This window comes from Cryptomeria japonica, chromosome 2 (assembly GCF_030272615.1).
Source record: "Cryptomeria japonica chromosome 2, Sugi_1.0, whole genome shotgun sequence".
Classification (NCBI taxonomy): domain Eukaryota; kingdom Viridiplantae; phylum Streptophyta; class Pinopsida; order Cupressales; family Cupressaceae; genus Cryptomeria; species Cryptomeria japonica.
Window position 1 is genome coordinate 352949479 of NC_081406.1, and position 25660 is coordinate 352975138.

General features: G+C 36.0%; 1 protein-coding gene across 1 annotated transcript in view; it reads right to left on the reverse strand.

Moving 5' to 3' along the window:
* The window catches only part of LOC131065247 (uncharacterized), a 163359-nt gene extending 138030 nt beyond the window's left edge, over positions 1-25329 (reverse strand). The window contains exon 1 of the mRNA XM_057999715.2: positions 24741-25329. Coding sequence (XP_057855698.1) covers positions 24741-24980 — 240 coding nt within the window. The 5' untranslated portion in view covers positions 24981-25329. The remainder of the gene's footprint in view (positions 1-24740) is intronic.
* Between the last annotated feature and the right edge of the window lie 331 nt (positions 25330-25660).

Sequence of the window (25660 nt, forward strand, 5' to 3'; positions counted from 1 at the left end):
TATATCACTGACCGTTGGGCACGAAACCACCTCCATACCAACCACTCGAACTTTTGAATCAAATTGCCTTTCAGTAGCAAAGAATTGCTTTTGATTGTCAAAGTTTTGGATGACCACAGGGCCAAATCAATGTTGCACTACTATTATGAAGGTAAGCAAGGTGGAAAGGGTCGTTATGTAGGTTGAAGTGGGGCCAAAGGCCACCACTATTGGTGGCACAGCCAATGGTTGCCAATTGGCCAATACCCTGTAAGTATTATCCAAGTGTCAACCTATGCAACACTGTGTAGAAATTTTATTTTTCTTTACAGCACAATACGTACAACTAAAGAGAAAAAATATGTACCTAATGGTTGTAAGTAAAATATTCTAATTTCAACAATGTAATAGTTGTTCTATGTGTTCTTGGGCCTTTTAAATGCAATAGTGAGTCAGATTTTACACGAAATGCTTTAAAAGATTAGGTGCCTGCCACATTTGACATGCACCTCCCAACTTCAAACCCTTGCAGCTCTGGTCAAAACAGACACAATAAAAGACAAAACTGAATTTCTTGAACAGTTGAACTCAATGGTGAGCTCACATTTGTTCTGAAATCAAATCACCCAAAACAGCCCACAAAATAAAGCCACAAACAGGAGCCTCCCAAAATCTAGTATTTATTTCAAGTTTTTCTAATTGTCCAGGTCATTATTTAATGCAAAAGAAGAGCATACTCAACTTTCCAAGAGCAACCATGGTCTCTAATCCTAGATCTTTTAAAAACTAGCCATAGGCACTCTCTTGCTCTAATGATAACACGTTAGATTTAGCTATGTAGATAGCCACCCGAGATCAAGGGAGCTAAAAACAAACACAAAAAGTCAAAAGACCAATATGAAAGAATAAGTGTTATTCTATTTAAAGATTCATGATGCATGTCCAAAAGAGATTGACTACAAAGTACAAAGAAGCCTATGCTTATGTAGAGCAAGGCAATGCATGAATGGCAGGAACTAAATGTAGACATCCATGATAGATGGAGATAATTCGATGAACTAGCATGATAAAAGAAATGTAATTCAACAAAGACTAGATAAGTGTCAATCAAGTGCATAAGAAAATGATTGATTGACACAACTACCTAAGTTAGCTTAACCTAACTAGGCTCATCTAATGCAATATAGTAATAAATTAAATGCAAAAAAACTAAAATGTACGAACAAGATAGAGTTGGAAATAATTTAAATATTGAATGCTCTCATAGAGAAGAACCTAATAATGAATGTCTTTACAGGAAGTTGCAAAAAAGTTAAAATTATTAGCAAATAGCTTAGAACAGCGTACCTAGATTACTTAGTAGCCCTCTGCTTAAAGAAAATTTTGGTTAAACACACAGATTATAATATAAGTTAATAAATTCATCTTTAGAACTGCTCGGATTTAATTTGACAATATGTGACAGAAAGTATAGATCATACTCTTATCAGGTGCTTTTAAGAATCCAACAATTTTCTATCTCGATCAAAATCCAAACATATTAATGAACCCAGTCTCCTTATTTCTTCATTGACAAGGTTATACTAGCTATTCAAACTTTATTTCTGAACCTATGAACAACGATAGGGGAAACCAGCCATTCCTCTTCATTCAAAAATACAGCAAATGGTGAATTTGCTGGAGTTCAGAAGAAGTATAGCTCTGCTGTTTTGATTCACAAAATGAATTTCAAGAATCCCTTCTTTACTCACAAACTGGCTTAAAGTTTGATAGCCTCATTGAGCAATGCAGAATCACAAATGCAACCTAAGTCACATCATTTTGCAAATTTCAATCATGGAATTCAAATCTTACCGAACTTCAAGCTTTATACAGGATTCATTGAAATTTGGCATCATGTCCATACGGAAAAATTGTGGACTGTTTTCATGAAAAAAATACTTTCCAATATCAGTTTTAGAGTTTCTGAAATGAACTTTTACTATTTTCGACAATTTTCTTTCTATAAAATGTTGCTCACCATTGATCTAGACACTCAGCAGCAGTCAGTAAGCATTGTGCTGGATTCATAGCCATCCCTCATGAACTTATTGCACTCAAAAAACGCTTGTTCATGACCTGCAGAGGGCAGTTACTCATCAAGCTTGTTCAGAAAAAAGCTTCCGCTCTGCATTTCGAGGCAAAGTCTAAGCGGATCCATTGGGCCTTTGCAAATCATTTCAAATCTGACTCTAGCAAATCCATTGAGCATCCACAAAACATTTCAAGGGTTTGCATTGTGCAGGTGCATCCAGGAAAGTGATCGCTTTTCATTGCTCTATTTTTGTCTTTCCTCTTGGTTTCATTTCGTTTTATTTCATTTTCCTTGTTTTTTTAAGGTTTTTTTAGGTTTTTTTTAAGCTTTTTAGGTTTTAATAGAAATTTAAAATTTTATTATCAAATATTAAACATATATTAACAAACAATATAAATTTTAATGTAATTTATAATAAATTATATTATATAATATAATTTATAATAAAAATATAATATTATTAATATTATAATATTATAATTTATGAACTAATTAACTTATAAACTGCAGTAAACTTATAAAGTGTATATGATGTACAATAAATATATAATATTATATATAAATGAACAGATTTATAAACTATAGTAACTTTATAGAGTGTAGTAAATATATTAAATATATATGATGTATTTAAAATAAATACATTTAAATATTTAAATGTTTCCAACTTATTTATATTGATATATTTTGTTTTTTACAATTAAAAATAAAAATTTACTATATTTTGTTTAAACTTTTTAAAATGAAATTTACTTGGTGTTTTAAATATTAAATATTATTTTTCCTTTGAAATATGCAGATTGCATTTAATGGCTCCAAACAAATCAACTTTTGAGGCATTGAAATATGCGACCTGCAATGGTCTTGAAATTAGTTATAACAAGTGCCTGGCTTGGTATTATAGGGGGTGCAAGTGTAGGTGTTAATGCATGTCTAGGTGTGACCCCTAAGATTAAAGCTGTTTTACAGAAAGAACAATCCACTTCAATTGCAGGCAAGATGAAGAAGGCACAAAAGAAATAGAGAATTGAAGAGGATGTGTATAGATTCACATCTATTATGTCTTCCTCTTCCAATCTACACAAGGCCACAAGGGTATCGAAAGAGAGTGGAACATTGAGCAAATTTTGGAAAGCAATAGAGAAACACCAGGTGGATGATGCACTAGCTGATTTGTTTTATACAAGTGCTATTCCATTCAATGTGGCTAGAAATCCACATTTCCGTAATGCAATTCAAAAAGTTGCAGAGTTTGGCAAATGGTACACACCTTCTTTTGAGATTTTCAGGACAACTCTTTAGCAAAGGTCAAAAGATAGAGTGACTGAGAAATTAGCAAAGGTCAAAGCATCTTGGAAGGTAACAGGTTGCACTATATTGAGTGATGTATGATCAAATATATGTCAGAGGCTATTGATTAATGTTTTAGTGGCTTGTCCTAAAGTTGTTGTGTTTTTTAAGGTGATTGACACTATGAATCAAAAGAAAACTTCTAGAATATATATTTCAACTATTAGAGGAAGGCATGCTTGAAGTAGGGGTGGAAAATGTGGTTCAAATGGTAACTAATAGTGCAGAAAACTGTGTGGCAGCTGGAAAGCTGATTGTAGAGAAGTACCCACAAATATATTGGAGTCCATGTGCAGCCCATTGTTTGGATTTGTTACTTCATGACTTAGCTAAAAACCCATGGATACCTGAAGCAATTCATAGAGAGAGAGAGAAATTGCAAATTTTATAAGAAATCATCGTCTCACATTGAGTCTTTACAGGCAACATGCATCTAGGGAGTTGTTGAGGCCTTGTGACACAAAGTTTGCTTTATTTTATATCACTTTGAAAAGATTGGTTGAAGAAAGCAGCTCTGAGATATGTTATTTGTTCCAATGAGTGGGAAAATTCAGCGCTTTCTAAAAGTGCTAAGGGAAAGAACATAGAGCAAAGCTGATTGTAGAGAAGTACCCACAAATATATTGGAGTCCATGTGCAGCCCATTGTTTGGATTTGTTACTTCATGACTTAGCTAAAAACCCATGGATACCTGAAGCAATTCATAGAGAGAGAGAGAGAAATTGCAAATTTTATAAGAAATCATCGTCTCACATTGAGTCTTTATAGGCAACATGCATCTAGGGAGTTGTTGAGGCCTTGTGACACAAAGTTTGCTTTATTTTATCACTTTGAAAAGATTGGTTGAAGAAAGCAGCTCTGAGATATGTTATTTGTTCCAATGAGTGGGAAAATTCAGCGCTTTCTAAAAGTGCTAAGGGGAAGAACATAGAGCAAATTGTTTTAAACAGCAGCTTTTGGAAAAAAGGAGCAAAGGTTTTGAGTATATGTGGACCAATTGTTGATGTGCTTCATATGGTTGATTAGGACACTCCTTGGCTTGGCATGCTTTATGAAAGCATGGACCATTGTAAAGAATCTATTCAAATAGCACTAAATAATGTAGAACCAAAGCACATGGAGCTATGGGAGACAGTTGATTCTACATGGAAAATGATGCACATATCTTTACATGCAACAACTTGCTATTTAGAGCCTAAGCTATTTCATATTGATAGACAAGGTGATTGTGAAATTATGGCAGGTCTTTATGAGACCATTAGCAGGTTTGAACTAGATCCAATAGTTGCAACTCTAATCAAAGACCAATGTTGGAAATACAAGAAAGTAGAAGGGATGTTTGGAATAGCAGCAACCAAATATGATATCACACAAGACGAGGTACCTAGCTATAGATGGTGGATGAGCAATGGATCAAAAGCTCCTAAACTACAACTCTTTCCCATTCAAATATTGAGTTAGAGAGCAAATTCATCAGCTTGTGAGAGAAACTGGAGTTGCTTTGACCACATCCATTCCAAAAAGAGGAACAAGTTGTTGTCTGGAAAGTTGGGAAATCTTGTCTAAATTCACAACAATCTAAATTGTTCATGAACAAATCAGCAAATGATTCCACATCTTCTTCACAACAATGAATGTCAGAAGATGTAGCAATGCAATTGCAAAGGAGCCTAAGTTTTTTGATGATGAATCGGGTAGTGATACTGATGATGATGCTACACCATTTGAACCAAGCGCTCTTGATGACTTAGTTTGAAGTTTTGAAGTCTTCACTTTTAAATATTTTCGCAATCATGATTTCACATGTTTCTTATGGTTTATATTTTATAAAATGTGTCATCTTTTTATAATGATTTTGAATCTATTTAGCAATGTTAAACTATTTTGATAATTTATTGGATATATTACTTATATTTTAAAATAAAAAAATTATATAAGGTGAATTTAATGTAAAAAAAATTCCGAATTTTTACCCTTGCCGAACTTCATCCAGATTTTATGGTTGCCAATCTCAAATTCGAATTCAAACGTTGTGACTTGGAATGCAACTATCATAATGTATGTGCTTGTCAAGATGTTTTGCTAGGATAACATTTGTCAAAAAAATAAACCATACATGCTTCAACATTAAGTTATGTAACAGGGATAGCAGCAACAAAATGATATAAGCCATGAATATATGAATTTTAGACATCCACCAGATTGATGGCTCCTGAAAGGTTTTGACAAGCAAATTATCTATGCACATATAATAGAGAATAACAGCGCAGAAAATGCTTAAACATCAAATGTCTCCAGAGCTTTACTTATAAGAGTCTATTTTCCACATCAGTGCAGCACAAAAGGAGAATGGGGCTGGAACCAAACAACTGCCTGATATGAAATCCCCCATCTTCCATCCCACTGTATATGCTACATACACTTATTCCAAAAATGGATGCATTCACCTCTATAATACTTGGTAGTTGGACCTATGTCATCTCAGAACGAGTCTCCACATGCATCTTAAACAAGCCTGATCTAAAATGTTCGTTCAGCTTATTAAGTTTATGATAAGTCATCTATTTTGCTCATTTTTATCAGAGATAATCAAGTGATGTCATGCCGTACTGAGAACATTACATTACAGAACCAATCACAGCATTAATAACTTAAATCTAGGCATAAAAATATGAAAATAATAGTCTTCCACGTGAGAGACCGACCCAGGATAAAAGAAACAAATTATCTGCAAAACGGGAGACCAGCCAAGTATGATTATAGCCATTCAATGTGGAAGGCCAGCCCAGATACAAAGAATAAAGGGTTTAATTATTAACATTCTATTAAAAGGGAGGAGCCAACCAGTTAAGGATTTATAATTATTAAAAAAGGGGCCGACTAGTCATTAGAGCAGCGCTTAGTGGGAAAAAGGTGTAGAAAAAGTCACAAACTTCAGGAAAAGATGGAACCTTTCCCCTCCATCAATGAAGATATATAGGAAGAACAAATTCAGTTAAAAATGGGGAAAATAAGGAGTTCTGAAAAATTACACAAGACAATTATAACTGCAAAAGAAGGAATGATCTGAGTATACAGTTTGGAAATCAGAAAGGAAGCAAAATATGAGACAAATCTGATGAAATAAGATCAGACTTTGATATAGATATATATATATATGTTGCTCAGAAAATTGTCTTACTAATAAGACTTCAGAATTTTCTATAATCAAGGAATCGAATCAGACAGAGAAGTCAATTGATCCTAACTAGATATTTGGTTTCAGAATTGATCAAAGGATAGTCAGCAAATTTGTTATCTGGTCTTCCACTTGATAGTATGTAGGAATGATAAGCAGTTAACATATTGTTGAAAATATATATTATATGTTGCTATTCTTGTCATTATGATATCTATGCATAATAGATTATATATATATATGACTCTTTAATACTTTAACCAGCAAACCATCTCATTATGGAGAGTAGAATGGAATACATCATAAGGGATGCATGTAGCACATAAGTTCCATTCAAGTATGCAACCCTGGGTTGGGCTAGCAGGCTGAATGGCGGGTGTCATTCCGTATTCTTGGGCTTGATGGAAAGGAATAAGCTCGAGGCGCCTTATATGATTTCCCAAGGAACTCCATAATGGGGATAGGTTGTTAGGTTAGGGAAAGTATTATTGAATCCCACATACACATTATGTAATTTACAATGATGATTAGGATTCTCTTTATAATATTGTTGATTATATGTGTTGGTGTAAATTATGTCTCATAATTATACTTTACTTAAGTTGACTTAGGGTAATGCATTTCATCATAGTTTGCATTTGAGACACTTAGGGAAGTATGCACATAGGGAAGTTGCTTGTAGGAGAAATTCCACCTTTTGTGGTCTTATCTTGTTGTTACATTCCACCTTCGATGGGTGATCCACCTCTTGTGGAATATTTTATTATTTCTCCTACCTACTATTGAAATTAAATAGCTAGTTCGAATTATTTGATGGCAAATATATATATTGTAGTAACTTAAGTGATTACAATACTTGTAAGTTGTAATAAAAAGGGCAGGCCCTATTTGAGCAATTGATTTAACTTGTAAATTGTATATGGGTCCTGACCCATATGTAGCTTGTAAATTCAAAATTATATCTTGGCGCCAAAATATGCAAGGCCGACCAAGGTTTATTGTTGACATGAATTCATATATAACTAAGATGATTTGAGGATCACAAATTATCAATTACAAGCGAATATATATCTCTCTACCTTATGTGATCTGCTTCCAACTGCAATCATCACCATCAGCAAAAGGATATTCATCAAGGGTGAGCGAACTTCAGCAAATTGGTTTCTTGTTGAAGCGAATCTGATCTAGGAGTGCAAATTTGTCCTAGGGCATCCAAACCTCATATACTCTGCCGAATTTCTGTTCTTGTGGCTGGGCGAATTAGTATAGAATCTGAGCTGTGAATCTACCTTATATCTGGGCGAACTATTGATCATTCTAAGCTCCATTCCAGACCCGAATCTGATCACCATTGTGGAGCAGACTTGTGCCAATTATGGGCGACTATGCTGGGCGATATTGAGTTGTCTAACTCACTAATTTAAGAGCAGCGATCATCCTCTTCTGTGGTGCCGAAACCCTACTTGTGGGATCAGCAAATTAGGGCCTGCACATCAGTGATTTAGATTGGGCAAAGCTCTGCCCTAGGTTGATGACTTAATCAGATAAGTGATCTGATCTTCATTGTACTTGTAATTTTCTCATGATTAAAGGATTTTGATCTGGACTTGATGTTGGGTTTTTCCTCCAAGAGGGAGGTTTTCCCAGGGTATTCTCGGTGTCTTGTCTCTTTTGTGTGATTGCTTTGTGTTATTTCTAAGTTATATCTAAATCTGATCAGTAAAATCAACACCTACTCCTACCTACCCTTGTATCTCATTGAGCCACATGTCATGATTGTGTGCTCTCATGCCTTGCCTTTATAAACAGGCTCATTTACATTGTATGTAACAATTCATTCTATTAATCAACTCAGATAGTTGGGTAATTTGCATCTTGATAGGAATATGGTTTATTCTTGTCACATATTTTCTTCTCTTTTGTTTGTGCTATCAATTGGACTCTAGATCTTGGCAAATTCTCACATGGTATCAGAGCCATTAGAGTGCCATTGGTTTGCCAATTGAGAGATATTTGATGCTATTTGGGGTTTTGCATTTTGGAGCTTTCTATTGTAGGTTATTTTTCGAGCTTGTTGGGTCAAATTTGAGGTCACCATTGGATTGAGGAGGTTCGAGTAGTCAGAATCGCCTTTTGTTTCGTTCAAATCCGATACCGAAGGCCAAATCTAGAGTCGTTTGAAGGTGGAGGGCGGTTAACTGTCCCAGTAGCGATCTGCAATTTTAGAGCATTTTTGGCAAAATCCATCATCGCCATTGTGTTCAAAACGCCCAAAAACCCCAAGATTGCATGTTCATTTGTGAAAATCAGCCTCCGTGACCCCGAGTTTGAAAAAAACCCTCCTTGGTCTACCGTATGGATTTCTTTGTCTACAGGTACAATTTTTTTATTTTAAATAAAAATTCAATTTTGTAAATCGTTTTGTTCTTTTTTTTAAAAAAACATTACAAAAATTTAAATCCAATTTTTATTAAATTTGTGGGGGTTGATGAAAGTATTCTCATTGATGTCAAAATATTGTCAGGTTTATATAGTTGGTGCTCCTACAGTATCTCATTCAGCAAGCAAACAGAATTCATAGACAGATTGGTTTACAGATAGAAAGAGTGGTCAAAGAATATAGTATTGCACATTATAGTATCGGCAAGCATGAAGCGACAAAGATAGCGGTGGCTCACGACATGTATTAAGCTTAAAAATATAGTAATAATAAATTACTATAGCATCTCTATTTTAAAGTGGCGAGATTAAAAACTAAGCAGATCTCTCTATTATCAATATATTAAAGTGAAGCGGTGATATATTGGCAGCAATAAAGTTTTTAGAAAAATATCGAACAAAGCAATTGATAAATCAAATTCATCGTGGTCAAAGTTAACTAAAGCGGACAAAGTATTTTGATAGCGGATTTATTAACCAAAAGTTTTTGACGGCACCTTATTTATGAGTTTCTTTTTATATCGAACAAGTCAATGTTATTTGAAGCGGAGTATAAAAATTTAATTTTACCGATATACAAATATAATTGTGGATGTATTATTGTATTCTATTGGTGGCTTACGATTTGAAAAGATATATTATCGCAAATACATCATTGCCAAGTTTTATCAGTGGATACATATTGATACAAAACTATTATCGCACAGCCCACGGCAAGATATATATTCAGCGGAATAACTTTATTTTACGGCAAGTATATAAACACTTATCATAGCATGCTTAAATAGATGGAGCGGAGTTTTAAATCAGCGGCAGCTTTATGATTAACACTCTAAATAAAACCTTAACTATAATCAAAACCGTGAAAAATAAAACTAAGCCAAAGTTATGAAGCGGTATTATGTTGTTATTATTTTTGAAACTCAACCAAATATCCGCTAAAAATAAAAAACAACTACTTAGTATAGAGTCATGTTGTTTTGTTGGAGACATGAAAAAGAAGTATGATGTTTCAATTTATATAATATTACGGTGAAGACATTTGAATTATAAGTTTTTTTTGTGTGTGGAATATAATGCTTGTGTAAAAAGGGATAAAGTATACCTGGCATGAAAGGTTAAGACTATAATAGAATCTACAGCAACACCTATCTACACAGATTGTTGTGACATAAAATCAGTAAGGATGTTTTTGAAGAATGATACAAGCTCTTAAGACTATTCATATTCAGACTTATTTGCAGATATAAAGAGGGTTGGAAGATATAACCTGAAGATAGAATAGATGCATATATATGAGCAGATTTGAAAGATAAATACAGATTTAAGGAAGAGGCAGATTCTTTGTCATTTGCTGATTTGAGAAAGGATTAGTGAAGAAGATAATGTCCATCATCAGTTGGTACAGCAACATGTCTAAGATGGGAAATTAAATTGATGAGAAGTGGGTTGGTGCTCACTATTTCAGCAGAGGGAGTTGGTGCTTCCAGTGGGTTGGTGCTCACGAAACAAAGTTAGGGGGTTGGTGCTCACTATTTCAGCAGAGGGAGTTGGTGCTTCCAGTGGGTTGGTGCTCACGAAATAGAGTTAGGGGGTTGGTGCTTCCGGTGGGTTGGTGCTCACAAAACAGAGTTAGGAGGTTGGTGCTTCCAGTGGGTTGGTGCTCACGAAACAGAGTTAGGAGGTTGGTGCTTCCAGTGGGTTGGTGCTCACAAACATTGTAAAAGAAATATATATATAACATCCATTTTAGTGGTTTTCTCCCGCATTGGGTTTCCACCTAAAATTATTGTGTTCATGTGCATAATTATTTTTAGTGATTGATTCTATCATATAAAATATTGAATTAGCAAAAGTTTCGTTATACTGATTCACCCCCTCCTCTCAGTATAACTGTGTGCTCATCAGGGGTGTTATTTAGTTTGTTCTATTTTTTTTTTAAATAATAATTTTCTGCAATACCTGTGGTACCATAGGGTACTGACAGTACCTTCTAGCCCACAGGTCCGCAGGGCGGTGGGGTGGATGGCCCCGCCTGTCACGGCTACGGCCGTGGCAAGGGGACCACTCCTCCCCTCCCCATTTTTTTAAAAAACATGTTTTTATATCTTTTTTTATTTAGTTTTTTTATTTTTAAATTTTAATAAACTTTAAAATTGTATTTTTTTAAAAGTTATTTTTAAATATTCTTTTTTTTAAATTTAAAAAAAAAATTAATAATGTTTTTTTAATTTGTTTTGTTTTTTATTTTTTTATTTTTTTTCAATTAAAAAAAATTGTTTTTATTTATTTATATTTTAATTTAAAAAAATTTAAAAATTTAAAATTAAAAAAAAAAAATAAGTTCTCTTTATTAATTTTTTTTAATGCTTTTTAATAAATGTTTTTATTAACTTTTAATTAAGTTTTTGAAAACAAAATTTTCATGTAATAAGCAAAATTGGGAACATATTTTTTTTGTCCACCTTCACACCTGTATGCAATGCTTCCAACCGGCAGTCAAGAGGGGGGGGGCAGTTTGCTCCTTTATATCTCTTGGCACTATCCCAATCAAAGGCATCTTCATCTGCAGTATTCTACAGAGCTTCTTTGGTGGCATCATCTTCATGTTTCCAGCTTTGCACTATGTCTCTTGCATGAGCAATGTTGTACTCGCACTATTATAAAGTGCCACACCTCTTTGTACTTTTTCATTGATGACCTATTTGATGTAATCCTTCTATACTTAGATTAGGAATATTCATGTGAGACTTTTATTCTCTAGTTGAGAAGGTATTTGGATCGAGTACATCTTCCATCGGTGCTCATCCCTCTATCTCCATGGTTGATCTTTATCATGTTGCAACGAGTGATTCATCGTCATCGACATTGGTACCTGGTTTTGTCACACTTTGACATTATTGGTGCAGCATTGGCTCTCTTTCTTCCTATTGGGGAGGTATTTTGGTCAACATCATTGGACCATCTTTGCCGGAGATTCTACATTGAGGGGGGGCTTCATGGTCTCTCTCATTCTTCTTTGTGTGTTTCTCTCTTTTGGGGGGGAGTTTTGTCCCACTGGGTTTTCTCCTTTTCCCCGCTTTGTGAGAGTTTGCATTTCATTTGTACATGGGTACCTAACAAGACCTAGAAGCCGGGACCCATCTTGCATTGTTGACTTGAGTCTACATTCCTCTAAGTTGCACTTAAGGGCGGGTGTTGGTGTAAATTATGTCTCATAATTACACTTTACTTAAGTTGACTTAGGGTAATGCATTTCACCGTAGTTTGCATATGAGACACTAAGGGAAGTGTGCACATAGGGAAGTCGCTTGTAGGAGAATTCCACCTCTTGTGGTCTTATCTTGTTGTTCATTCCACCTTCGGAGGGTGATCCACCTCTTGTGGAATATTTTATTATTTCTCCTACCTACACTCACCTACCTTTGTATCTCATTGAGTCACATGTCATGATTGTGTGCTCTCATGCCTTGCCTTTATAAGCAGGCTCATTTACATTGTATGTAGCAATTCATTCTATGAATCAACTCAATTAGTTGGGTAATTTGCATCTTGATAGGAATACAGTTTATTCTTGTCACATATTTTCGTCTCTCTTGTATGTGCTATCAATTGGACTCTAGATCTTGGCAAATTCTCACAATATGTGTCCTCACCTTTCATAATGATAACTAACCTGGTTGTAGGGTCTAAATCAAGACTTTAAAGTGGCAAGTTGCACTTCCTTAATATAAGTCATACCTCATTTGGTGTTTCTAGGGCAAAATATAGGAATATCCTAGTAGGGGACATTACAAGTGACAAATTCAAAGGGATCCAATCAAAATCAACAAAAATTGAATTTTGCTGATCAATTGAGAATTGTTAAGTACCGATCCATGCTTTCAACTTTGAAGCATAAGCACTTAGAATTATCAACAAAGAAAGCTTAAATCTTCAAACACAAAGCATTTCAAAGAGCAAATGTCAAAATTTCCTTATCAAGATGCTTTGGAATAAAGCTACAGTTATCTAGCTGCAGCTAAAGAAGACAGATCTGACCATACTTTCAACTGTTAAATAATCAGGAAAATTATTGACAATTTCACCCAGGAACTTTTCATGTTACGTTTAGCTGATGAACTTTATTGAATTTTGTGGTCACCACACTTCAAGCCAAACTATAACTGGTGAATTTACCTTATAGGGTTCCATTTAAATTTTGTATCCATCTTGGCAAATAACCTTTGTCCATATGGAGTACCAAATTTAATCCTCTGAGAAGTCAGCAGTAACAATTACACAATTGAATGCTAAAGGCTCCACTTATTGTCAGATTTTCTTGTCTGTCAAGGTATAGTTCTAATTCTAAACATATTTTCCATAAAATTGGAACTGGAATATGGCATCTGCTATCAGACTCATAGTAAACACGTTTGAAAATTTTGATTCATTCAAGACGTCAAAAAAATTGTAAATCTTGATTTTTTTTTAAATTCAATAGACATTAAAAAATCCGGACCAAATCACAAGTCTGAAAAATCCAGAGTGAATCAGATCTGGTAACTATGGTCACACTCTGAATTAAGAGCACATAAGCAGACCCTAATCACTATAAGGAGCTTCAGATGTGTAATGTTTCCTTTTGTAAATGCCCTATTTTCTGCCCTAAAATCACAATCCCAAGTAAAAAGAAATGAAATAGAGATATCATTTACCAATTAGATCCTGATTGAGACCCCTCAATCATGTTAGCTATAAAAATCAATCTTTCCTACTAGGGTTAGGAACATTATCTTAATCATCATTGTACATTACATGATGTGCATGTGGCATTCAATAATACTTTCCCTAACAACCTATCCATTATGGAGTCCTCTGCAATATCACATTAGGCGCCTCGAGCCCATCCATCAAGCCCAAGAGCACGGAAAGGCACCTGCCATTCGGCCTTTCAGCACCACTTGGGGTTGCTCTACTTGAATGGAAGCTTGTACTGCTTGCATCCCTTATATGTATTCTATATTCAAGTATTGACCAACAACCCATCCACATTATGGAGCCACTTGGAAGATCATACAAGGTGCCTCAAGCCATTCCATCAAGCCCAAGAGCACAGAATGACAACTACCATTCGGCCTCCCAGCCCCACTTGGGGTGTCTCTACCTGAATGGATCCCTAGCTACTTGCATCCCTCATATGTACTCTCTCCCCTCCATAATGGGATAGTTCGTTGTTTTAATTATTAAAGAAATTTACATATACTCTATTATGCATAGACATCATAATGGCAAGAATAGCAACATATAACTATATATCAGTAATATATTAACTACTTAACATTCCTACTTCCTATCAAGTGGAAGACAAGATAACATATTGTGATGAACCCTTGCTGGTTCAACTCTTCAACCTGCTGTAATTTGTAGATCTTCTTTGTAATTTTGATTATTAAGATGGTCTTTCAGAAATAGACAGAAGTTGCAGAAGGGGGTTTCTTTAATTTGCAACACATATTGAAATAATTCATGAATTTAATCAACTGAAGCAATAAACTGGAGAATTTAGAAGCATACCCGTAGGTCCTGTTGATGTGTTTTTTATGCACATGCGAACACAGAATAAAATACCAAGGTATCTTATCCTCTCTTGAACAAAGTCTCTCATATGCTATGCTTTGCGATCAAATGAGACAACTCTAAGGTTACGAAATGTCAGGTCTTGACGTGTGGATAAGTTCAATGGTTTGATGTGATAATGCTGGAATCACAAGGGGACTTACGTTGTACATGAATGCTCAATCTTATCATGGATCAGGATAAGTATGCCGATAACTTAGGATTTATCAATATGGCTCTGGATTTACTTCTTACTAAAAAAGGGGGAAAAGAATAGGGTTCAGGAAATCTATTCTAAAACCAGGAATGTAGGAAATGGTGAATGGATTTAGTGGAATCAAACCAGGTAAGGTCTCACAATCAGGTATTGACACAAGCTTAGTGCAATCATCTAAGGTATACTTAATGATTTTCAAACTATTACCATCAAATGTAGACACCATCCAAGTTGATGCTTGTCAACGAACGCATAATAGTTGAAGTTATGCTTACTCAAATTCCAGTTGACCACACAAGGTGCACTTACCAGCGGCAAGAGGCTAGTGGTATGGATTAAGGATTCCACACAAATAAATTCAACAAATCTTCCACTCAATCTAACATACATGAAAATAAATTCTAATCTAACTTGGAGGAATTGAGAACCATGAATGCAAATACAACATTTGAAGAGCAAAATCACCAACAATTGAACAATGATTAGGATTCAAATAGCTGTAGCATATACCAACAATTCTACAAAAACTCTCTTACAAATGAGAGACAAAGGGGCATATATAGAGTCTCTAAGAAAATGGATGGCCCAGATTGATCTAAGATCAACGGCCAAGATTACAAGATAAAACCCTAATTAGGGTCTGTACAACCACCATTACATTGGCCAATAAGAAACGAGGGTAGGTAAGATAAATAATATTTGATGTAGTGCCATGTGTCACCTATTCCCTCCTTGAATGAATGTTGACTTGGCACCCTTTGATTGAACGGATGGTGACTAGGATGCCACCTCAGCTTACGTTGCACACTTAATCAATTTGCCTTGTACATTCTTCATCTTCACAATGTTTGGAATCCTTTATGATACTTTGCATTCCATCCTTATGTTAAGGAATTCCATGAATTGTTCCCTCCTTATGTTTGGGAAATTTCCCAATCTTGGAATCCTAAAATCCTTCCTTGACGCACCTTGACATTGGAATTCCGGATTTCTTGATATGAAATCCCTTGTGCTCATGTCTCGAACTCGCCTTCATTCATTTATTCATCATCAAGGTGAAGTCTTCTTCATGATTGATCTAGTCCTCATCTTCACCTTCTGGAATCTCTATCCGGAAATCCCCATCCAATCTTTGAAGTATTGATCTTCCTTATCCGCATTGCGTGCATCCTCCTTCACTTCAAGCCTTGATCATGCTTCCTTTCCTCGTAACAGTCCTGCAAAACAAATAAGTATTGAATCAAACACTATATGATAAACTTAACTTCAACCTTGGTGGGAAATTCATCCGCATATGGATTGATCATTCCTCAAAACCATCCGCATTATCCTTGTCCATATCTGGACAACTTCCTTCCTTTGTAATTCCGCCCTGCAATGGAAATCCGATCCTCATCCAAACTCACTGTCCTTGAAAATCTTGTGTTGACTGGATCACCATTCCATGGAGTGGAAATCCAGACACCATCAGGACTTTGTTCCTGACATTTTGTCCCAACATGTTAGGTAATCTTAGAAAATTGTAACACCAATTCTGGAAAATATGAAGGTCCGGATTAAAGTCTAGAAGATTTTCCTTAAGAAAAACCGATTTTCAGACTTAGGATAAGTCTGATCATAATTGCTAAATCTGAAGACACCTATGTAAACTCAGAAAAGCAAGTATTTGGAGCCCAAAAATGAACGTCCAGGTCTGGAAATATCACTTGGAGGTCTGAAAACACTCAGAAAGTGACTGATTTTCGATATAAAAGTTATAATAAAAGTCTGATTTTCTGAGGACAAAGTCTGAATCCGCCCTCCAATGTCTGAAAATACTCAAAAAATGGTGTATTGAAGTCTGATTTTCTGATTCTTAAGTCTGAATACACCCTGTGAAAGTCTGAAAATGGCTCCAAAAAGTCTGAAGACACTCTGAAAATGATGAATATCAATGGTTGGAAGTGGTCACAGCCATGTCACATGCTTGCATTTGAATTATTTTGACCTTCAAAACTCAGAAATGGTCACATTTGGACACAACTATATGGCTGGAAATGAAGTTTCAGTCTGAAGACAACCTAGTATACTCAGAAAAATGTCAAAAATGGTGCCCGGAAGTATACCACAATTCTGAAAATGCTTGGAAAAGGGTGTGAAAAAGTCTGATTTTTAGTTCATAAAGTCTGAAAACACCCTTCCAAGGTCCAACAATGGCTGCCCAATGTCTGAAGACAACCTACAACTTCAATAAATCAGTCATTTAAACTTGTCGCAGTCCTAGGAAACACCTGTATTTGATGAATTTCACCTTCCCGAAGTGAAGTTTGTCAAATCTGGGCACAAACAAAGGGCTGGTAAAAAATATCTAAGTCTGATGACAAATCTGAAAATGGAGTTTCAGACTTAGATCAGCAATGGAAGCTCCACCAAATGCCCAAAAAACTAATAAGAAATGACGCCCAAGTTAAATTTCCCAAGTTGGCAAGTGGCTGGAAATGAAAATCAGTCTAAAGACAACCTGCAGCTATGGAGTTTCAGACTGTAACAACAATGGCAGCCCTTGAAAATGCACTAAAAACTCCTCCAAACAGCCCTTAACCAAAATCGCCTTAGTGTGGATGAGCTGGGCAATGAAGAATAATTTTGAAAATGTGTTCCCAACCAACAATGGAGGTCATATCACTCCCAGCAATGGCGCCCAGCAAGGTCTGAAAATAATGGCAGCCACCAAGCATGAAGAAAATCACCCCAAACAACGACACAAAGCACTCCCAAATAAAAATCGAAATTTTCCCAACTATGGCGCCATTCCAAAATTCTAAAAATGTCTTCAATAGCAACTCGGATCTGCAACAATGGAGGTTGGAACAGCCAAGCTGGAAAAAATGGAGGAGGAAAGAATCCTCAACCCAACACTTCACTTCAACACTTTGCCAAAATTTGCCAATAAGGGAGAAAAATCACCTTTCATGGAGACACCTGGCAAATTTAATAATAAAATAATGTTGGAAACTCCTCTCATATACTTGCTTTCATCTTTCACTTTCACCACACAAGCAATGTGGGATAAAACACTTGTATAAATACTTGCTTGGTGAAACCCTAACTTGCTTCTAGAAGGTTCAAACATTTAATAATTATTGCAAGTTATTAAATTTGCTTTTAAATTTTAAATAATCATTAATAATTATTTAAAAGCAATTAAATGGGGCTTATTTTTTAAAATATTACAATTTAAATCCAAAATAAAGCCTCCAGGGGAAAATCGCTATAGGTTGGGATTGAAAAATCCCTTCAAAATCACTTAAGTGTCAAAATTTACCCCATAAGGGAAATTCGACCCATGCTTGGACAAAAATCCATGCTCAATTTCATCAAAATGCACATAAAAACCCTCCCAGGGGAAATTCGATGTGAGTTTGGACAAAAATGCACTCATTTTGCAAAAATCACCCCCCAGGGGAAATTCAATGTGTGTCTGGACAAAAATCCACACTCAAAACTCACTTAACTTGAAAAAATACCTCCCTGGTGGAAATTCAACCTCAGTCTGGATGAAAATCCGGACAAAAAACTCTTCATAATGTTCCCAGTGGAAAATCGATCCCTGTTTGGATAAAAATCCGGACAAAAATCCTTACAAAAATGCTCAAGGGAAAATCGACCTCTGCCTGGATAAAAATCCGGACAAAAATCCTCACTTAGTTGTCACAAAAATCCTGGTGGAAAATCGACCCAGGCATGGAATTATCCTTGCATTCTAGTCCATACTTCCAATCCGCACTCTTGGTGGAAAATCGATGGCAGTCTGGATAAATCCTGACACTTAGCCAAAATTTAGCACTTCCAGGGGAAATTCGATGGCAGTATGGATAAATAGTGGGGGAAATTAGTGGCCAGTATGGATTCCAGGGTAAACCCATGTGTAGTATGGATTTTGAGTGGGGGAATGGGTTGGGTAGTCTGGAATGTGAGGGGAAAAACACCTCTAGCATGGATTTTGACCCTTTAACCCTTGGAATATGAATTTCCCTTAGGATTTTATCATTTTAACCACTCAAAATCACTCAACGACTTTAAATTTAACTGGACTTAGACTAATTTTCCAAAAATATGAGCGAAACGCTAGGAAAATATTGGAATAAAGTGCGAAACCAACTTAAATATTACCTTAGGAGCGAGAAAACAACTCCAAAAGGTCTGTGAATATCTTGGCACTTTAAAATCATTTGATGCGCGTGTTTAAAAATACATTAACGTTCAAATGGTCAAACACTTAGCAAAACTTAGGATCATTAAAAATATCATCTTTTGCAACTTGATCCTAACACTTTAAAAACCCTAGACGTCGCTAGGCAAACACTAGGAAACTAGGCAAAACTCCGAGACTCGGGCACGGGAAACGCAAAATTGCCCACTCTAAAAAGCGAAAAGTGGGGGTCCCCATTTGCAATGGGGCGATGTGTGAAGACGTCACAACAGGTCCTTAGCCAATTTATTGAATTAAAAGAATTCAATCAGCAACTTACAAAGTTCTGATTTTTATTCTGAAACAATTCAGATCTGCTCTTATTTAATACTAAGACACCCAAACAGTGGAAGATGGCGCCAATAAATGAGCAAGCTGTGTGTTTGGGAAGAGAAGCCTCCAAACCACAGAAGAATTAACAACAAAACAATAAATAGGAAACCTACAACAAATCTGCCTTGTAAGAAGCCAAATCTGCCCCAGTTCAATCCAATTTGACTTCTGAATGAAGCCAACCAAGCTGCAACAATTCAATTGATCTTTCACAATCTCAAAGCTACTGAATTCTGAAGAATGCACGCTCTCCAAAACAGGTCCAAACCCTAGCTGCCATAGCCAAGTGCTCAGAAGAAATGTCAAATGCTCAATATCAATGAATGAGGTTTAATTTCCATCTTGGCTGCCTAAATACCCAAAAAGTACGATTTTTGGCAATTAGGGATTTAAAAATCATAACTTGCTTTTAGGGTTCCCAACTTAACCCTAAAAGCAACGCCTAGCTTAGGAGATAATTATTTTTCACTTAAATAAATTTAAGTGATGCACTTTGTGATTTTATATTAATATTTCATTAAAATATTAATTGCCTATGGAACCACTTAAAAATTCATATCTCTCTCATTATTGTTCGGAAACTGAATCTGTCAAAAGCTAGGGCCACAGTTCGCCACGCCAATGAAAATAGGACCATGTCTATTTTTAGCAGTTTTTCCCTAAAAATTAGGAAATCCTCATATAATATCAGAAACTGATGAAACGAAGACCAGAACTGAACTCAACACCGAACTAGAACAAATAGACAGACCACTCCTCAAGATACTGCATTACTGACCCCCTTATCCATACCCTGCTAGCCTACAAGGGTCCAAAAATAGGCTAACTCCTCAAACCAATGTCCCTGACTAGTATGGGGACATTACACATATCAGCCAGATCAAAATGCCATGCATTATACATTATACCAAATACTTGAACAGCATGTAAGTCTGCTGTCTAGTTTAATTAATTGTGAACTGCAAATCTATTGCTGGATCGAATGCCTCATGTTCTCTCCTTCCATACCCTTGCTGTCTTCTTCCCATCGTGATTTTATATCCTATCATTTCCCTCAAGGTGTGTGACTTTTGGAGTGGTTGTCCTTCATGAGGGGTCGGGTCTCCTCATTGGTGCCCCATCGTTATCATTAGCCATCATAATTAGTTTGCAATTGCACCTCTTGATGGATTGCATGTTCTTAACCAAATACTTAGTGCTTTCCTTAACTTAAGATCGCTGCATAGTTAAGATCACTTCGTTGCTATATTCTAAATGCTGTTCATCCTTGTTCCAAATGCTCTTTTTATCAATCCATGCGCTGTCTATTAATAATATTTAGTCATAAGCATGATCTGACATCCTAACAGATCCAGATATAAAAATGATCTTACAAAGTAAGACTTCACCATTTTTATACATCATAATAATCTGAAGGCAGCAAACCCAATGGATTTGAATATAAATTTGTCTGGCTTCATAAATCGTGATAATTTGAATGAGACTGGCAAAGGGATGGAAGAACATTAAGTGCATAAGATTCGCTCCTGAATAACAGCAATCAGTCAAGTGTAAAAAATGTGTTAAGGACAGATTACCAAGAGCAATTCATTAAGGCAATGAATTAATTATCAAGTCGGTTCATTAAGGAAATGAATTAATCAAGAAAAAGGCAGCAGTAAGAGATGCCGCCATTCAAAGAAAGATGTCCACAAAATGACACAAGCCCCAGCCCAAGAGAACAGTATAAGAATAGAGGACGGGATGTTGGAAGGATCATCATGGAAGCATCAATAAATAATAATTTCACAGCAGCAGCAATATCAAATCAGACAATAGCATCAGATCGAACCAGAGCAAAGTTGCAAAACAGCACTGGTAAACAGCCCTTGGAAGGAAGAGACTTCAGACTGAACTAGATTGCAACAGTCCTCTAACTCCAACAGATTATCATTATCTCCCTATATTCTTCGGTATAAATAATGTTTATATATATTTGTCAATTAATTACATATATATCTGTTATACATGTTGTTTTGCTTAATCAGTAATGTTTAAGTATATATTCCTATGAAAGAATATAGGTTAGATATACTTGTCTGAAATCCCTCTTGTGAGAGAAGGCCTGAGGAGTAAGAGATGGGTGACGAGCGGGCTCGTAAGTAAGCCGTCCTAGGATGACCTTAGTGACCTCTAGGACAAGAGGGCACTTACAGAGTCAAGGAACTCCCTTACAACCTCCCCCCAATCCTGCAAGAAGGCATGTGTCTTCAGGAAAATGAGAATAGCTATACATACTGTCTGAAATCCACCTTGCGAGAGAGAGCTTGAGGTGTAAGAGGAGAGTGGCAAGAGGGCTCATAAGTAGGCCGTCCTAGAGGGGCCATTGCAGCCTAGGACAAAGAGGACATGTACAGAGTTTGTTCATGAAATGCAATGATTTTATTAAAAGAATGAAAGTGTACATATAGTATTCATGAAGACGATGTGTCTATTAAGAAACAATTGTAAACGGAAGAAGAATAGAAACTAAATAATATGTACATTATGTTACATTATTGACCATTAATAATAAATAATAGAGATATTATTCTAATAGAGTCAAGTGACACCCCAACTCCACAAGATGGCAACTGTTCATAGGGAGACGAGACATGGTTGGGGAAAACAGGTACAAGCCACTAAGCAAGCAAGACAGCTATGGCAGACATCCCCCTTACAACCTCCCCCCAACTCCACAAGATGGCAACTGTTCATAGGGAGATGAGACATGGTTGGGGAAAGCAGGTACAAACCACTAAGCAAGCAAGAGAGCTCTGGCAGACATCCACTCTTGGGTTTAGTGTAGAAATGGTTTCGGGCGGACCCATCATGTCTCTTCCTCCAAACCCTAATATGCTTGTATAATATTGCTAATAGTATATGAATATGATGTGGTTTGTCTAACCCTAATGATTGAACATATATATATATATATATATATATATATATATATATATATAAAATATTGCTGATAGTATATGATTGAACATATAAATATAATCATTAGGGTTAGACAAACCACGTCATATTTATATACTATCAGCATATCAGGGTTTGGAGGAAGAGAATGAATTAGACAAACCACATCATATTCATATACTATCGGCAATATTATATAAGCATATTAGGGTTTGGAGGAAGAGACGTGATGGGTCCGCCCGAAACCATTTCTACACTAAACCCAAGAGTGGATGTCTGCCAGAGCTCTCTTGCTTGCTTAGTGGCTTGTACCTGCTTTCCCCAACCATGTCTCGTCTCCCTATAAACAGTTGCCATCTTGTGGGGTTGGAGGGAGGTTGTAAGGGGGGGTCAATAGAACAGGGAGACGAGACATGGTTGGGGAAAGCAGGTACAAGCCACTAAGCAAGCAAGAGAGCTCTGGCAAACATCCACTCTTGGGTTTAGTGTAGAAATGGTTTCGGGCGGACCCATCATGTCTCTTCCTCCAAACCGTAATATGCTTATATAATATTGCTGATAGTATATGAATATGATGTGGTTTGTCTAACCCTAATGATATATATATATATATGTGTGTGTGTGTGTGTGTGTGTGTCTTGTCTCAAGACTTCACGATTTTTCTAGGGTATTGCTCTACCTTCATGGTGGGGCATGACAAGATGTATGTGGTAACCATCTAAACCATGACACAAACACCATCAACACTAGGAGCTGTTTCAAGCCAGGAAGACATATTTCAGACACCCCAATCCTAATGATTGAAGAATCCATGTGACGGCAAAAAATAATCTATCAGATCCCCAGCTTCCTTCATCTCTTATTCAAAACCACAAAAATCAAATGAGCTAATGATTGACATAAGCTTCACACTCATAGGGCTGAAAACTAACAGTAAACTGTAAAGTTAAGGGTCGTGGTCCAATGGTAAGATGAAGCACTCACTGCTTCAAAGAGCTAGGTTCAAAACATGGCTAAAGTGCCCCAATGTTTAATACAGCCTCCATGTTAGTGTGGCTTGGTGTTAAAATGATCTCCCTACGAAATGATATTTGGCAAATGTAAGATGAGGTGTTGGCTCGCATCTGAGCTAATGTGAGAATATTGTAACATTATGAATATTGTAAGGTATGGTTGAAGGGTCGCCTGCTCCCACATTATAAATGGATTGTTTAATGAATATAATAAACCCAATGTTTGCTGGATTTTCAGTCGCAATATCACCCAAATCCCATAAAACAAAGTGTACCCCTAATTTTAGATAAAGCTATCACAAACAGAAATTATAAAGAATGAAAAGATGAACAATTTTAATGCGGTCTAGTGGATGTAAGATGAGGTATCAACTCACATCTAACCTGATGTGAAAATAGTGTACCATTACGAATATTGTAGGATATGGTTGAAGGGTTGTACGCTTCCCCATCATTAATGGATTGTTTTATGTACATAAAAAGACGCAATATTTGCCAAATTTTCAGTTGCAATTTCATCCGAATCCCATAAAATGAAGCGTAACCCTAATTTGGACAAAGCTAACATGGCCAGAGAATATATAGAATGAAAAGGTGAACAATTTAATGTAGTTTGGTGGATGTAAGATGAGGTGTTGGCTCGCATCTGAACTAATATGAAAATTTCAAAATAGTGTACCATTATGAATATTATAAGATATGGTTGAAGGGTCACCCACTCCCCTATCATCAACAGATTGTTTTATGTATACAAAGACCCAATATTTGCTAAATTTGCAGTTGCAGTTTCATCCCAATCCCATAAACCTAAACATTCCCTAATGTTAGAAAAAGCTCTCAAAAACAGGAACCATAAAGAATAAAAATGTGAAGAATTTTATATCTTTGTAGTTCTCCTTTTTAATCTTTATATTTCCTGTTTTGAACAAAATGGTATAAACTTATTTTCCAATGAAGACAGTATCATGCCCTTAAAAGCCATCCAAACAAAGAGCATCTAAGCAGCATTGCGAGCAACATGATCAACGGGATGAGCTCGAGTGATATATGTATTTCGCTTTCCAAAGACAGAGCCTGAGGCTGAAATTCCCAAGGGACACGATAACGAGTCCGAATTGAGTAAAATGCATCACCCAATGATGTAGCATACAACTTGCTAGGAGGTCAAGTGCAAGGGGAATTTTCCAAATAAATATAAAAAATAAAAAATGCCGGCAACATAGCCTTTTTCTTAAGCAATTGCATCTCACAAGTAGAATTGAACTGTTTTCTTTTCTATATTAGCATTTTGAAGGAAATGCTATTAAAAAGTTTGCAAATGGTAGCTATTGAAAATCTTGACGGCATCCAAACACGGAAGAAGAGAGAGAGAAGAGTAGATGAGTTACCATTTTAAAATCTTCCATAAACTCTGCTACCTGCTCGATCTCGTGAAGATCGGTTTTGCCATCATATGAAGGAGGTGAGGCATTGAGAGTAGACTTACGAGTAACGCCTCTCTTTATGATCGCTCTAAAATTCAAAGGCTTGCGACCCAGAATATAACCTATTCCCACGCATCCACCACCGATTAACAATATTCTCAACCACGAATAGTCCATTTCACTACTTTCCCAAATCTTATGCATTTTTCTCCTCTGCCTGAAATATTTTGGATTTCCGTGTTGTGGTGAATTTTGGTTACAACTCTGTGCAAGCTGCGAAACGGATGCAACCCCCTATGAATTCCTTCCTCCAAATAATCTTTCACTTTTGGAAATTTTTTAGAGACTCGGCGATCACCTTTCTTGGGTTATCTGCATAAATTAATTTTCCATTGCTCGTGTTTTTTGGGGTGAGATCGGCTAATATTTTGTAAAGTTCGTTGCTTCACCATTATAGAAGAAATGCGTGCATCATCATAGTTAAATTGTGTAGAGTGAGATCTTAAGGAGTAAGGTTGTGCAATGATACATAAGAGATAAGAGTGAAATGAAAGTAGTACCAAGCGCAAAACAATGGAATCTTATAAGTAAGCCAAGATGCATCGAATTAGTCAATACAACGAGAGGGGGTTTTTACTACGTCAAATAGTGTTATGCAAGCATTCATAAGGTGTTCGCAATATCAAAATTGCATAAATAGCATTCATAAGGTGTTTCCAATATCAAAATTGCATAAATGAAATGAAACAATAATGAAACAATATATGTGTAAATTAAGCTTGTGCATGATAAAATATCACATAATAGAGCACGCACACTAGATAGGATTGCACATGGAAAATTACACAATACATATCTTTGGTGATGTGAGATTGAGCCAACCC